Source organism: Gopherus flavomarginatus, chromosome 1, assembly GCF_025201925.1.
Source record: "Gopherus flavomarginatus isolate rGopFla2 chromosome 1, rGopFla2.mat.asm, whole genome shotgun sequence".
Taxonomy (NCBI): Eukaryota; Metazoa; Chordata; order Testudines; family Testudinidae; genus Gopherus; species Gopherus flavomarginatus.
This window is the reverse complement of record NC_066617.1, coordinates 324,779,824-324,796,303: the sequence shown is the minus strand read 5'-3', so window position 1 is coordinate 324,796,303 and position 16,480 is coordinate 324,779,824. Positions and strand designations below refer to the sequence as shown.

Here is a 16,480-nt window from a genome sequence, read left to right as displayed (position 1 = left end):
ACTTCAGATAACTATAGATTAAGAAAAAAAAGTCTCTTCAGCTTATTTTGTGCATTGCCCATGTTTGTGCGGATCTTTCACAGAGCACCAAGGAAGAGGGTTTTGTTTTTGTTTTTTTTTAAAAAACAGTTGTGACTACAAAAATCATGCTAATTGGCTGTGGAATCTATGGGGCAGGTTTAGTAAATGAATCTATTTTTTGTCCTTTTCAAACTGACTAGATTTCACATCGAGTTGCTCCTTTAAAACCATGGGATACTGTTTTTATCTTCCCATGTACCAGCAAAGAAGTCCAATCTAGGAGGTGGATAGAGATCACTTGTGTGTATCCTTTGTGTAGTTTAATTATATGATCACATACCCTATCAACTATCATGACTTTTTTCTTATAGCCTTAGATACACATTACATATTGAAACATTCTCATTGGCATAATGGCCACTGTATTTACCTGACAAGCTTCTTCTATGCTAAGTTCTCATATCTAGGTCTCACTATTATTTTGTTAGTTAGGCCTGGTGCACACTTCAAAGTTTTGCTGGCACACTTATGTCAGTTAGGAGTGTGGGGAATAAAATGAAACAAAAACACCCCTAGCTGACACAACTGTGCTGGCAAAAGCCCACACGGGGATAGTCATACCAATAAAATGGTCCTTTTTCCAATATAGCTTATTTTAATTGGGGTATGGTGTATGCTATACAAGCAAAATAAATCTTTTGCCAGTATAAGCTGCATCTCCACAAGGAGGGCTGAGAGGCATAGCTATAGCATCCTTTCCAGTGGAGACAAGGCTTTAGTCTGCAATAGATGTTGCAGGAACAGTTTATGTACATTTACTGCAAGTGTCATTAGGGTCTCTATCAAGTAGTAGTAGAGGTTCTAACAAAGTGTATAGCATTAACTTTATTGAGAAACAGTATGCCACCATGTAATCAGGTTATCACGATGTATAGGCACAGGGGGAATTAAGAACAGCATTTCCCTGACTTCAGTGAAGAATTATATAATCCTATAATTATTTTAATAGTTTTTCTGCCAGAATGTGTAGCCTGTGTGCACAACTGCCACCAAGGAAGCTCTTGTCTGAAGAAGTATTTATAACAAAAGCCTAACTCTACTCTGGAGTTAAAAAAAGCTATTCATTAGTTCAAAAGCCCTTCTGGTACAGAGATGAAGAATAGCTTTTATGGGAATTAATAATTAAAATCCCTTACTTTCATGAAGTGCTAAAAAACAAACCCTTTCCAACATAGCTATAGAAACTGGAAAGGGTAGACTGCACATATGACACTTACCTTTATTCCAACTCCACCGTTTTTCATGTGAACCAAATCATAACTCAAGCATTCTTTCTCCTTCTGAATAAAAGGATCATCAAATGCACGGCCATGGAATCTCTTGAAGTTAGATACCGTGTTGTTAGCATGAGTGATTTGCTGCAAGGAAAAAAAAAAAGGTATCTTGAATGCACACTTAACCTGCATATTAGTAAAAGCATGGCAGTGTCAGATTGCTAGCCTCTGCTCCTAAACCAGTCAGGTTTACTCAGAGACCTGACATGTGACCTTTTTTCCTCTAATATTAAATTATGTAGGACTGTAGTTTTATACAGAAATATCCTGGCATAAGAGGTGATGACCATTGCATTACAGAGTTTACAGCTTAAGTCTCAAGCTGTTAAAATACAGAAAGTCTACACCCTGGTCTGTGTAACAGTTTGAACTATTTTTTATTGATCTTGTTAAAGGCCTTTTGTTCTCTACCAACTCCTGATGACTTATAGTACCCAGCAAATACCAACAAATCTAAAAGGTAGTAAGTCCAGAGATCAATCTATTGACGGAGACTTGTTTTGTTCTGTCACCCCAACAGAGGAAAACAAGGGACTTGGAAGCATAAAACTAACTACAACAAACCTCACCAGGAAGGGTGCTTGACATCTATTTAACGTGTAGCTCTATGGTCACCCAAGTTGGAAGCACTTAAACAGCAAAAGTAATATTTTTGCTCTTGTTGCCCATTGCATACTAATTTTAGTGACTTTAAATGAACTGATTTAGAGTTTAAAAAAAATCTTTAATTTTCAGATCATCAAGATAACTGTATGTACCAATGAAGAGACTTTTTTAAAAGTATTCACATGCCATTAATACTGTAGGATATTTGAGACTATTCCTGCAGTCTTGGCCACAATTAAGCAGCAGCAAGTCAGTTAGCATGACACTTCTGAAAACTCACTGAAACATACTGCAAGTAACAGTGAAAGACCAGAATGAAGTAATTAATTATTCCCAAAGCTGTCCAGCATTTGATTGAGAATGCACAAAAATTGAAATTTACGTTGCTGTTAAATATAAAACCATGATTACTTGCTAAAAACCCAGAACAATTCAGGTATGTAGTTCTCCTGCTTGAACAAATGGCTGTTACGCTCCCTTGTTAGTGAAAACGCAAAGCCCAGATTGTCATGGGCCAAGAACTGCCCGTGCTTGCACGGGCAACATGACCTAAAATTCCACTGTTGTCAGGAAAAGAGCCTGTTCACCATTAAGATGTACTTGTATTTTGAAATCCTCAACTCAACTAAAATTTTTAAGTGTTTGTCAAATGGAAAAAAAATGGTAAAGTTTGTTTTCAAACCGTTAAAACAAAAAAGCATGAAAAACTGATTATGTAGTACCCTTCTGAAGCTATTCCAAAAGCGATTGAAGCCACAAACTGTCCAAGAACAAAAGTCTGTTGTGAATGCATGTTCTCAAATGAAAGTTGACAGAGAAACTACTTAGCTTTCAATTTAGCTAACGCTGCTGGATAGCTTTTAATTGAATGATCTCTTAGTAACACTCCCCACATTAGTCTCTTGAGAATCCAGATACAAGCCATTTAAGACAACAAATGCTCTGAAGACTCCTTCACTTTTTCTCATTACTTTATTGAATTATGTTAACATCTGAATCAGTGACATGAAAATATAGTCTAAAGAAATAAAAATAAAAGCAGTGGTGCAAAAGAAAACTTCTAAATCCTGATGATAAAAAAAAAAATCAGGAAGTTAAAACTCTAGTGAAATATTTGTTCCAGAATGTTTTATGTGAATATCTGTTAATTAAAACACATTTCCATTCCTAGGAATGAAAGAAAAAACTGCAAAACTGTCTATGCAAATTACTTTGTTAGCTTCTGTCTTTGAAACTTGTAATTGCAAATGTATGTATCTTATGATCACTGGTATATTTTCAATCAGATCTCCCTGTTTCTTCATATCTAAATGGAAGACTTTCACAGTTGATGCTCTCCATGGAAACCTACCACAGCACCTTTGCCCCTTGACAGATATGAATAGGCCAGTAGAGGGAGCATGCTTGATCTGCACTGCAGTACACTAGTCCTATTTTAGATATAATCAGCCCAAAACATGGCTTTTAGATGTTCATATCTGAAGTTTTAAACATTGTACATGGTTATTTTAAAAAACGTATTAATGTTTTAGAACTTTTTAAAAAATGTATTACTGCAGTGAATAAGAGAAAATATTTAACACACTCTTTTCAGAGTAGTTCATTCAAGCAAAGGCCAAAGCTCTTAGCTCACATTTCAGTTTAAGAACTTTTTATATACACATTCTACATAATTTGTGAAGATGCATTTCTAAGGCAAAGAAATTTCCTAAGTAAGAGTGTGTTCTGGTGATTTTATTTTTTAAAATTATCAAATAAGGCAGGCATCTAACTGGAAATTATGAACCCAGCACACAGACCTGGATTTCTAGCAATGGCACCCTCAGCAGCAAACCTGGAGATGAAACTGTCAGAATGATGCAGTTCTTTGATTTTGAAATGCTACCTGACAATTAAAATCACAGAATTTTATCTTTTCTGTTTGTTCCCTTATTTGAAAGGGATTTATGTTATTAATTTTACTAGTAGTTGGATTCTCTTTCATAGAAGACAACCTACCTGGTTTTTAGCTGAAACACCAATAGCTCTGTTTTTGGATCCAAATGATACAACTGATCTGAAAAGACAGAGAGCCTTGTTAATTCAGTATTTTATTTTATTGCCATTATTGCTAAGAGCTATAGTAGCTTTATTTATTGCTATTGCAAACAGAATTTGAGAGTTTGAGCACGTCATACTGCTACTCTTGTGGCTTATGCTAATACACAGCATTAAAAAAAAGAACAAACAGCAATCTCTTACTCCAAGCCACATGCAATATATGATAGAGAAAAGTATGTTTTTATTTTCATGCACACACACAGAAAGTTTCAGCTCCAAAGAATGTTTTGTAAAGTTACAACATATGCTTTGGAGTTGAAACTTTCTGTACTTAGTATTAGCCCAAGAGTAAATTGTTCTGTACAATTTCAGGAAAAAACTTCAACCAAGTTATCTATATGAGAAGAAACAGATGCTCGTGTCCTTATTTTTTTAAAATCATCTTTTTTTTGTATGGCTAACCTATGAATAGCTGAACTTCCGAGTTCACATGTAGCACTGAGTAATTGTTTCAATGTGGGTGAGAATTTTCTTCATTGTAAAGCTGAACAATTACAAAACCAATTTATGTGCAATAAAGCTTTACGTTGTTTAATAGCCTGCTGTACTAACAGCTTGAACAAGAGAGACTGCATATCTTCAATGTCACAGCTACAAAGTTTCTTCATCCCCTTTCAACAGGAAATTAAAGCCTAAAGACTATATTAAAGCAAGGCTACAAATTAAACCACGCATCAGGAAATTAATAATTCTAATTCAAATATAACTGGTCCCAGATGCACATAAGAGCCCTCCTAGTAACAAAAGCTACTACCAAAGCATATGCATAAATATATTTGCAGTGTGAGAGAGTTAGACAAAGACCCTTGCGTGTTAATACTTGATTGGTAAGTGTAAAGTTTTATGTTTTTCTTATTTAAGTAGAACTGGTTAGGAATAGGATCTTCTTGTCTTGAGGCAGAGGAAAAGAGATAGTGAAAAAATGCAAGCTACTGTGTTTATCAGCAGTACTTACTCCCCCCGACCTACTGGCCGCTTGTAATTTATTAAGGGGGGTTAGCCAGCTTTTACAATAGGGAGAATCTTTTTTAACCCTACAATGTGGCTAAACATACACACTTGCATGACAAGTGCTTTAATATAGCTATAATTACATTCTCAATGTGTACATCCAGTTCTTTCAAATGTTAGTGCATTTGCTTTGCCTTTGCAGTGTGAACACTCTCCCTCCCCGCGAAGGACGGAAAGTTGTCGATTTCGTTTCCGATCACAATACCACATTAGTGTTCAGATTTTAAATGGGAAGCCTCTGTAGATTAGAGCTGCGCACTTTACATACACCTGTTTCTATCCCACGCTTCTCCAGCCGCCGCTTTCCGATCCCCGCGCCTAGCGGGTCCATGTCAGGGCAGCCCCGTGCCCCAGTCACGATACACCCACGCCCCGCCTCCAGGGGCTGGAAGGCTGCGCCCTTCAGGGCAGCTTTGCGCAGAGGGCGCTGACCCCACCGGGAGGAGGCTCGGGGCACCTCCTGCCCTTCACGCCAGGCGGCGGGGGGATTTTACAGGCGCGGGAGTAACGCAGGCGCGGGGGGGGGGGCCGCAGGCTGCGCTGGGAGCTTCCAGCAAGTTCCAACTCGCCACGCAGCGAGTGCCCCCCCCCCGCGGCACGAGTCGCTTCAGCATCACCGCCCCGGCAGCAGCCTTCACCCCCCCCCCGCCCCGGGGCTACGCCGGGGTCGGGAACTGCAGCATCGGCCCCGCGATACCCCACCCGGCTCCCGCTGCCGCCCGCCCGGCGCCCCGGGCACCACACGGAGCCCCCGCGCCGGGCGGGACACCCCCTCCCCCGGCTCAGCCGAGCAGCCCCCGCACTCACGGGGTGCATCTGTCGCTGAACTCGTTGGCGACGGTCTCGATACCCCCGGCCCGGGCCACCGCGATGTAGCAGCTCTGCGAGCCCAGGTCGAACCCCACCACGGACATGGTCCCGCCCGCGCGAGCCGCTCCCCGGACAGCTCCGCCGCAGAGCGCTGGCTCCGGCGCTGTGTCGCTGCCTCTGGCCGCGGGCGGGGGAGCCGGCGCCGCCGCTTTAAATATGACAGCGAGGAGAAGTTTCCAGAAACTGCGGCAGCCCCTTGCCGGCTCCACGTGCGGCTTCCGCTTCCGCCTTCTCCGGCTTTCTCGAACAATGCTAACCAATGGCGGGCGGAGGAACGCAGTGACGTATTTCGTTCTCATGGCGACCCAGGACGCCGCGGATTCTACGCCGCCGGCGGCTGTCAGATGGGAGGAAGCCGGTTAAACAAGAGGGGGCGGGGCTGGAAATACGGCGCGTGCGGAGCCTCTTCACCGCGCTCCTGGCTATGGGCTCCCGGAGTCAGTGCGGCCCCCGTAACTGGGCTCCAGGAAACCGCGTCTGCGCGCGGATATGAGACAGACCCCCCGGGTAGCGCGCCTGGGTCCTGCTCGGCCTGTGTCTGCTGCGCCGCCCCCTGCCCCCAGCTAGCCCCCGGCCTCCCCTCTCTCCTGCCGCTGTCGCTGGGCGGCCTGTCCTCGCCTCTGCCTCTGCCCCTGCTCGGCCGGGTGCCCTGGGTGGGACACGCTTTGTCCGGATCAGCGCTGGGTGGCGAACGGACGGGGCGGGCGAGTGACGGGTTCCCATGTGGTCGCGATGGATTGTGCCGGGAAGGTGAAGTCCCGGGAGCGTGAAACTGGCAGCCAGGATTACAGCGTAGTTAGGGTTTCGGGCCTCGGCGCTGTTCCTGCTAGCTACTCCGGAGTAAGCAGTCCGGATCTCCCACCGTCGTATGGACGCTCCTGTTCTATACTAGCGACCTAGACAATCTCTTTGAGATGTGGGGGTGGGGAGCAGAACACCGCAGGCGATGGGCTGGTGCAGTGGGATGCACAAGTAGCCTGGCCAATAATTCTCTTTTAAGACACCCCCCCCCCCCGCCCAAAACAAAAACAAAAAAAAACAACACAAACCTCACCTCCATTCCCCTCAGCTTGCCAGATACCTGGGTGTCTCTTTATCGAACTGGGACCAGGCATGACTTGTAGGGTTTGGGCATTAGGCTTGCTGTAAATTAATAAAACGTTAAAGAATTAGGCCCTGATCATTAAGAAGTTAGGACCCTAAACATCTTTGGGATCTGAGCCTTACTGACTTAATTCTTCATTTTACTTTTTCTCCCCATTTTCCATTTTTCCTTTGTCTTCTGCTGCATTTTTGGTGAATCCTTTCCTCTGTTTTTAAGGACAGATTTACACTGCGTAGTATGCTTATGTCAGTATTATTCTCATCAGTGTTAATTGTTCTCTATCTGTCCTTGCCCATCAATATTATTTCTGTATTGGGCCCTTGTTTTTCTTTGTCATGTTGTAAGTTTCTCCCCAAAGAAAGAACATGGGAACTGTGATTTCCATCCCCAAAGTAACTTTTTTTTTTATTTTGCATTTTCTCCTACAATCCCAGCTCTTCCTTCTCAAAAGATGGTTTGATGCCAGAGAAGCTGGAGGAAGAACTTTGTCTTAGAAATGTGAGCGAGGCATGATTTTCTTCCCCACAACCCAAGTCACAAGAGAAGGAGATCTGTTTGAGGTGGATATGAGGAGGAGCTGGTGTGTTTGCCATTCTAAAGGAGTTGCACAGTAACTGAGCTATGCAGTAGAGGGAAGGTGAGATCATCCATTCCTGATTCCCACCTCTTTAATTCCAAGTACTTTCCAGCTTCTCTTGCAAAAGTGAAAGTATTACCAAACTTAAGTTTAACAAGATGGATCCACAAAGGTGTTTACTGCTTTCCTATGCCTCCCACACCTTTTAATTTAAACTATTTTTTGTAGAAAATTTCGCTCAAAATTTCAAATAGTTCAGAAATATTGGGTTTAAGAGGAAAAAGAAGAATGCTGTCATTGCTGAGACACAAGACACACCTGCTAAAATAATGCTCAAATTAGATCAATAAATCTTAGGGCTTATAATTAAAATCAGCACTTCGGACATTGAGAGATCTAGTAACAAGAAAGGCAAAGATACCTGATAATAAAATATGAATTCAAGATGGTTAAATAAGAAGTAAGTACACCACACCTAATTCCAATTTAGGAAATCTGAATGAAAAAAGTGTTTCCTATCATATTCTATCAAAAGTGACTATGGATTAAATGAGAAGGGAAAGTTCTGCATTTCCTGAGTTGGGCAGCTGTCTTTATCTTTTCCAAATACTACTCAAGTAATTCTAGATAAAATCCTTACCAGCTGTGAAACTGTGATTTAACTCATGATTCTCCTCCTGCATCAACCTGGACCTCAACAGCTGTGCTGTGTCTCACTGAAATCAATGGGATAGTGCAAGCATCTGCACTATCCTGTCCTGATGGATGATTGGGGCCTTATGTGGAGTGGAAAACCTCAGAGTTAAAAATATCCTTAAATCTAGAGACAAAGATGGACTAATAATTCCTAGTCTGCAGTTCTATTAGGTGGCAAAATTAAGAACAACAGTAGATTGAACTAAGCAATATATACATCCATAAAACATGGGTTAAAATGGAACATATGTATTTTCCACATTTCCCTTTTGGCTTTTTAATTTGAATTCCTTAAAAACAAAATTGGCCATGAGTCTATATGAATGTTGCTTTATGACTTTACCTAGATGATATACATTATCTTGGTGTCTCCAAAATTGTTCATTAAGCATACTTTGGATTAAAAACAAACAACAACAACAAAAAACCTGCTGAACCAATTTTACAAAGTGTGAAAGGGCAAATATAATATCTTGGCACCATTTATTTTGTAAGGAAACTGAACTTTCAGTCATTTATTCAAGAAACAAGCATTTTGACCCTGCTTTTAGCAGTATAACCAACAGATTCTTTTTACGAGCAAAATATAAGATAAAAATATGTTGGCCGAAATATAATTTTTCAGCTAAGTGTATTGATTGACCTGTTAAAATGAGGTTAAAAAATAATTTGTGACTATTTTCACAAGTAAAAAGTTAAATTATCATTTATTGTACTATTCAGACAGCTGTGTGACAGACTAACAGTATTCTGCAATATCCTGAACAAATCTTATGGAATTAAAAATTTTATTGAATTAAGTTAAACCATTTTTTATTAGATTAATACCTTTGGGGTCCATTGTATTAAAAAGTGTATATGTGTTATTGTGGACTTGTATTAGGGTTGCCAGGTGTCTGGTTTTTGACTGGAAAGCAAAGTCAAAAAGGGACCCTGGCGGTTCTGGGCAGCACCACTGACTGGGCCATTAAAAGTCCGGTTGATGCGGGGCTGGCAGGCTCCCTACTTGGCTCCACGTGGCTCCCCGGAAGCGGTGACATGTCCCTCAGCTATTAGGCGGAGGGGTGGTCGCGCCCCAAGCACCGGCTCCGCAACTCCCATTGGCTGGGAACTGCAGTCAATGGGAGTTGCAGGGGTGGCGCCTGCAGGAAGAGGCAGCACACAGAGCTACCTGGCCATGCCTCCGCCTAGGAGCTGAAGTATATGTTTCCGCTTGTGGGGAGCTGCCCAAAGTGAGCGCTGCCTGGAGCCCACACCTTCTCCCTGCACCCCAGCCCTGAGCCTCTTCCCTCACCCTAACTCCATCCCGGAATCCGTGACTTCCAGAGACCTCTGTGACATTTTCTGCTTCAGCCGCAGGGGCTGTGGGACTCGAGCTAGCAGCCAGTGGGGCCCTGGCAGGGTTCCAGCGACAAGGGGCCCCGTGCAGAGTTCCATTGACAGGTGACAGACTCCTGAGGGAGCCCTTCTCAGGCTTCCAGCGACAGGTGACAGCCTCGTGCGGGAGGGAGGGGGACACCGTGGGCAAGCGGCTGGGTGTGTCCCATTTTCTTCCAGCTGCCACAGGCAGAGGGGGAACCCCACAGCTCCCAGCCACCCAGGTGGTGATGGAAACCATGGAGCCTTGCAGCTTAAGTCACAGACAGGTCTTGGCTTCCATGAATTTTTTTTATTGCCTGTGACATGTCCATGGCATTTACTGAAAATAACCATGACAAAATCTTAGCCTTAATTATAGCCTGTTGAATGATTATCCATTTGAAATTTCCTATTCAAACTTTATTATTTGTCATTCTCAATATGTTAGTTGTAATCTATTTTTTTCTTTTGTTTAAAAAGTTGATAATCCAATAAAGGTACAGAAACAATGTAATTTAGCTGACCAGTCACACACTACAAATTTCAAGTAGCAAACAATCAAGTTTGCAAGTAACACACAGGCTGAAATTTGTTTGCATAAATAATGTGTTGAATACCTTCAGATAATTAATACATTTATATAAATCAGGATTGGTTTGAGAAATAAAAAGGGCTACATTTACAGTAAATATTCACAATGAATAATTTGACCTGTTCTATTTTGTAACTTTAATTAATTAAAAATAGTTTCTCTCTCTAAATACACAAATTTCTGATAAATGGAAAACCAGATGAGGAACAAAAAGAGAATTATATGTTAGCTAGGAAAAGAGAACTTGACATTTAACAATCAATCTGGCAAAGAGAAATCATGGATAAGTACTCTTACATATACAGTAATAACACCACTCTTCTCAGTAAATAATTTTAAGATGGATAAAGTGAGACCCAGAGAGCTAAAAGTAATTTGCCCAAAGTCACCCACTATGCTAGGAGCAGAGCCAGGAATAAAAACCAGGCCTCCATAGTCTCAGTCTAGTGCTTGAGCCACTAGACCATATGAACTTCTTAGAATACTATCTATTCTAGGCTCTCTTATAATTGCAATGTTTAACATTGGGAGGAGGCGGCAGAGAGAATCCCACATCTCTTTATGATGTCTGAAGAAATCAATAAGCCTCTTTCTCTCTCTCCTACTATTGAACTTGTGTGATTCATTATCATTCTCTAAAGTTTATTGTGTTGGTTAAGTTTAAAAATTTTTGAGGAAAGGCCTTGTTTACTGAATATATTGAATGCCCACTGGACTTTTAACATGTGCAGAAGATTATTATATATTTCTTTAAATCAGTAAACAAGTATTTATGACCCAGTCACTTACAAGATGTGCATGAAATGTGAAGGCTACCTGTATTTTAAACACTGGTAAAATATGTTAAAAGTCATAGTACCCAGAGTGGTGCGAGTACGAAGTCCATTTTCCAAAGTCTGCCAAATCAAAACCAGTTTTAACCAGAAAATTTAAGAAACACTTTGACTAAGACTACTTCAGTGTCCAAATGCTGGTAAAAATAAAATAAAAAGGGGATTTTTTTCCTTATTCAGAATGTGCTGAGCATTCACCCTCTGAAAATCTGTCTACCTTACTGTCTCAGTTTGGGCACCCGAAAAGTAAGGCACCCAGAATAACTATCACTATTGGCCTATATCTTTTTGCCTTGATTCTCCTAAACCAGGGGTGGGCAAATTACGGCCCGGGGCCACATCCGGCCCTTCAGAAGTTTTAATCTGGCCCTCGAGCTCTAGCCGGGAAATGGAGTGTGGGGCTTGCCATGCTCCAGCCGGGGGATGGGGTCTGGGGGTTTACCCTGTTCCATGCATGTTGTGGCCGGGAACTGCAGTTGATCAGTGCTGCAGGGGCAGCATGTGTGGATGGGGCAGCATGCAAAGCAGCCTGGCTGTGCCTCCGCATAGGAGCCAGAGGGGGGACATTCTGCTGCTTCTGGGAGCTGCTTGAGGTAAGCGTCGCCCAGAGCCTGTACCACTGCCCCCCCCCACACCCTGCCCCTGATTCCCCTCCCGTCCTCCAAATCCCTCAGTCCCAGCCCAAAGCACCCTCCTGCACCCCCAACCCCTCATCCCCAGCCCCACCTGGAGCCCACACCCCTCCACACACACCCTAACCCCTTCCCCCAATCCATAGCCCCCTCCCACGCTCCTCATTTCTGGCCCCACCCCAGAGCCTGTACCCCCAGATGGAGTCCTCACCTCCCACACTCCAACCCCCAATTTCATGAGCATTCATGGGTGCCAGATTTGTAGAAATTTTGGTGGTGCCCAGAACCTGCCCCTGCCCAAACTCCACCCCCCAAAACTCTACTCCCCACCTGCCCAAGGCTCTGGGAGGGAGTTTGGGTGGGGGGAGGAGGTCTGGGGTGCAGGCTCTGGGAGGAGGTTTGAGGAAGGGAAGGGGTGCAGGGGTGAGGCTGGGGATGAGAGGTTTCGGATATGGGAGGGGGCTCAGGCTATGGCAGAGGGTTGGGGTGTGGGGTGGGGCTAGGAATGAGGGGTTCCTGTTGCAGGAGGGGGCTCAGGGTTGGGGCAGACGGTGTAGGGAGTGAAGGCTCTGGGATGGGGATAAGGTGTTTGGGGTATGGGAGGGGCTCAAGGCTAAGGCAGAGAGTTGGGGTGCAGGGGTGTGTGAGGGTTCTGTCGGGTTGCAGATGAGGGGTTTGTGGTGCTGGAGGGGCTCGGCTAAAGCAGAGAGTTGAAGTGCGGGGGGATGAGGGCTCTGGCTGGGACTGGGGATAAGGTGTTTGGGGTGCTGAAGGGGCTCAGGGCTCGGGCAGAGGGTTGAGGGTGCGGTGGGGGGGTGAAAGCTCTGCTGGGGGTGTGGGCTCGGGTGGGGCAGGGCTGGGGATGAGTTTGGGGTGCAGGCAGGCTGCTCTGGGACAGGGGCCAGAGAGGAGGACTCCCCCGCCAGCCCTATCCTTGCTGGCAGCAGTGAGCTCTGGGGGAGGAGCTCCCCTTTCACGCCCCCCCCCCAGCAGCACACTCACCCCCACCACTGTCACTGCATGTGCTTCTAGGGCCCCTCTCAGGTCCAGGAATCTCCCTCACCTCCCCTGTGGTGGGTGCCGGAGGGTGCTGCGTGCACCTCCTCCCCTGCCCCTGACTGTAGCCTCACTGTGGGTGGGGGATGGGACTGCCTCCTTGCCTAGCATGGGGCAGGAGCAGTGACTGGGGGGGTGGGATGGGGAGACTGTGCTGTTGGAGGGTCCCACCAGAAAAGAGAAGGGTCTGAGGTGAAAGGGCAGGCTTAGAGTCAGTTGCCCTGGCAGTTGAGTTGGGGGGCACTAGGACCCTGCGGCAGCAGATGCTGCAGGGAGGCAGCATGGAGCTGCACCGAAGAGGCACGGATGCGGATGCTCTGCTCCCTCCGAGGCCTGGGGACGTGCATGGGGCCAGCAAGGGTGGGCTGAGGAACACTCGGGGGAGGTGCAGGTGGGGCTGGGGGGCAGGGCCGGCTGTAGGAAGTGCAGGGCCCAATTGGAACATTTTTGGCAGGGCCCCGGCAAGGATGACTAAAAAAAAAAAAAGTAAAAAAGGGGGTTGCGGGGCTCACTGGAGACGGGCTGGCTGTGGGCAGGTCAGGGGTTGCGGGACTGGTGTGGGCAGGGGGTGCAGCAGGGGCTGGATGCGAGCAGGGGGTGTGGGTGCAGGGGGTACAGCCCACCCTGTACAATAAGTGCCCCTGTAACGACAGAAACAGTGTTTTCGACCACAAACTCCATCCCTCCCGATTTGCAACCTCATGGACCAGGCAGCAGCAATTCCTGAGCAGGAGCACAGATGGTTTTCTTATGTGGCAGAAACTGAAGCTAGTTGCAAAACGGGAGGGTTGCTCAAACTGACGTTACACCCCCTCCTCCACCGGGGTAGCAACAGCAGCCCTGGGGAAGCGACGCGGCTCCCTGGGGCTCTGGAGGCTATTGAAAGGGCCCAAGGCTCCCCTGCTTCTACTGCCCCGGCCCTGTAAATAGCCAAGGGAGGCCTGGGGAAGAGGCGGGGCTCCTGTGGCTATTTAAAGGGCCAGGTGGTAGAAGCAGGGGAGCTCCGGACTTTTTAAATAGCCCCCAGAGCCCCACAGCCTTACCCCAGGGCTCCAGCAGTGGGGCTCTGGTGGCAATTTAAAGGGCCTGGGGCTTCAGCCCCTGCTGGGAGCCCCAGGCCTTTTAAATTGCCCCCTGGGGAAGCCAGGCCACCCCAGTGCAGCACAGCAGCTCTTGCCGGTATGCCATTCCGGGGCTTGGGCGCGGGGCCCGATTCAGGGGAATCGGGTGAATTGGCCTAAAGCTGGCCCTGCCGGAGGGGAGACCCGGCCCCAAACATTGGTGGAGTTGGGCCCCTGGGCTCTGAATATTTCTGGTGCCCAGGTGCCACATGGGTATGGAATTCGCCACCCATGTCCCCATATAAATTCCATACCCAGATGTGGCCCTCAGGCCAAAAAGTTTGCCCACCCCTGTCCTAAACTGTTTTATATAGAACTAAGGCTGTAGTCTTATGTCTCTGTGCAATCTAAGAATAATTTTTTTCTGTTACGGAATTTAACAAGTCACAATATTTTGTATTAATTTTTATTACCGAGCCACTTGTATAATTCTACTAAAAATCCAAAATAGAAAATAATAATAATGCATGCCTTTAAGGTAGCTTATATTGCTTCTCTCTCCACCACAATAGCATACAAAAAACTGTATATGCTCTTTTGGACATTTGGGGGTACCATAACACCACATAAACCACAAGGTCCCTGCCCTACTAGTCAAGTCTATTGGCCTTTCTTATCTTTGCTACAATTCCTACTCCTGGGGGAATTCTGCACCAAAAATTAAAAATTCTGCACACAATATTTGAAAATTCTACATATTCTGCATATTTTATTTGTCAAAATAACATAACGTAATCATGCCAGTTACAATTAGTTTGGTAATTTATTTAAAAATATCTGTTAGCAAGTAAGTCTGTAATAACAGACCAAAAAAAAAAAAGATTCTGGTAATTTTTTTTTTATTAACAGATTCCTTACTAGGCATATTAATACAGAGCTTTTTGTAATTCATTTAAATTACAATACAGAACTGTATTTCCTGCACCTGTCAGAAGCAGTGCAAAGGCTTGGGGGAGTCAGGGGTAATAGAAGAGATGAGGGAGAGGGAAGGCACCTGGGAGTGAACCAGGAGGGTGTTGGGTGTGAGGTTTTTATCTGGGGGTGGGTGGGATTGTTAGGGTGTTGGGAAGCTTCCCCCATGCAGACCCTGGCTGACCCCAAGCCTCTCCCATTCAGTCAGGCACATCTGGCTCTGGCCCTACCCCCGCCGCCCCAACACCCACATGGGTCTCTGAAAACCCCCGACTTCATCCCCAGGCTCAACACTGTCACCTCACTAGCTCCAGAGCTCATGCTCTAGTCCAGGCCTTCACAACATGCAACCCAGGGGCCGCATGCGGCCTGCGTGGGCTCACTGTGCAGCCCATAAGGGATGAGTAGGCGGGCTCACTGTGCCGCTCGCAGAGGAGAGTACGCAGGCTTACTGTGTGGCCCATGGAGGGTGATTAGGCAAGCGGTGGGTGAGGGAGGGCAGCTGAAGAGGCGGGTGGGCAGTGGTGGGGGGGCAGGTGAGCTGGCGGCGGGGGAGGGGAGGCTGAGGAGGCGGGTGGGCAGTGGCGGGGGCTGAGTAGGCGAGCTGGTTGGGGGGGGATGAGGAGACAAGCTACGAGTCAGTGGCTGACCCATTCTACTGATCTGGTCTGGCTCCCATCCCCTCTCCAAGGGTTGCAGCTGTCTGAAGGTGCTGCCTTCCACGCCTTCCTCATTCACACCTCATTCATTCAACAGGGCAATTGATTACAAAGTGGGGGGAAAATCTTATTCTACTTCTAGCAAAAAGACATTTTTCTTTTACCTTAATTACACTACTTTTGGGGCCTGCTATAACATATAACCAAGGTTCAATTCCGCTGTTTCAGTGGGGCAGCACTGGGGAAGGAGGGTTTGTTTCCACGGGGTGGGCGGTGCTGGGGGGGGAGTATATCAGCGGGTCTGGGCAGCGCTGAGGGGAGAGTATTTCACGGGGGCTGGGCGGTGCTGGGGGGATGTTGTGTTTTGGGGGGGCTTAGCGGTGCCAAGGGGGGTTGGTGGGGGTTGGGGGGTTTGCCCCTCAGTTGTTTTCTTTGGAGTAATATGGCCCTCGCCCTTTTACAAGTTGTGCAGGCCTGCTCTAGTCTGTCCCCCACATTAGCCATTCTGAACCCCAGTCTGTGACTGCCCCCAGCAGCCCCATGTGCCTCACTCTGTCCTGACCTGGCTCTGCAGGCAGGGTGCTGTGATGAATTCTGCAACACGGCACAGAATTTTTACTCCTGGGAGAATTCTGTACATTCATCTGTCTCACATAATTTTGTAGTTTCCCTCATAAAAAAAAAAAATTGCCTAAGAAATGCTGTAGTTCTGCACTTTGCCCACCAGAGGCTGCTGTGGCGCCAGAACAGCCTGTGTGCAGAATTCCCCCAGGAGTAAATTCCATAAGGCAGTGGTCCCCAACCTTTTTGTGTCCAGTAGCATATTCATGTTTTCAAAAGAATGTGATGGGCGCCAACAATTTTTCAAGGCTTATTTTGTATTTGTACCTTAAATAATACGAAAAACTTCATATTTAATATAACTAAATATAGGAATCCAGAGAGAAGCCGCGAGGACAGAGAACACCGGCACCAACAGCCTGCAGCCCCGGAGTT

The 16,480-nt window shown here is 46.0% G+C and overlaps 1 protein-coding gene across 1 annotated transcript in view; it reads right to left on the bottom strand.

The window, feature by feature from the left end:
- The window catches only part of HSPH1 (heat shock protein family H (Hsp110) member 1), a 33,417-nt gene extending 27,041 nt beyond the window's left edge, over positions 1–6,376 (bottom strand). Inside the window, exons 1-3 of the mRNA XM_050937177.1 lie at positions 5,880–6,376; positions 3,960–4,017; positions 1,299–1,439 (exon numbers count right to left, since the gene is read on the bottom strand). Of these exons, the coding sequence (XP_050793134.1) occupies positions 1,299–1,439; positions 3,960–4,017; positions 5,880–6,241 (561 nt within the window). The 5' untranslated portion in view covers positions 6,242–6,376. The remainder of the gene's footprint in view (positions 1–1,298; positions 1,440–3,959; positions 4,018–5,879) is intronic.
- Between the last annotated feature and the right edge of the window lie 10,104 nt (positions 6,377–16,480).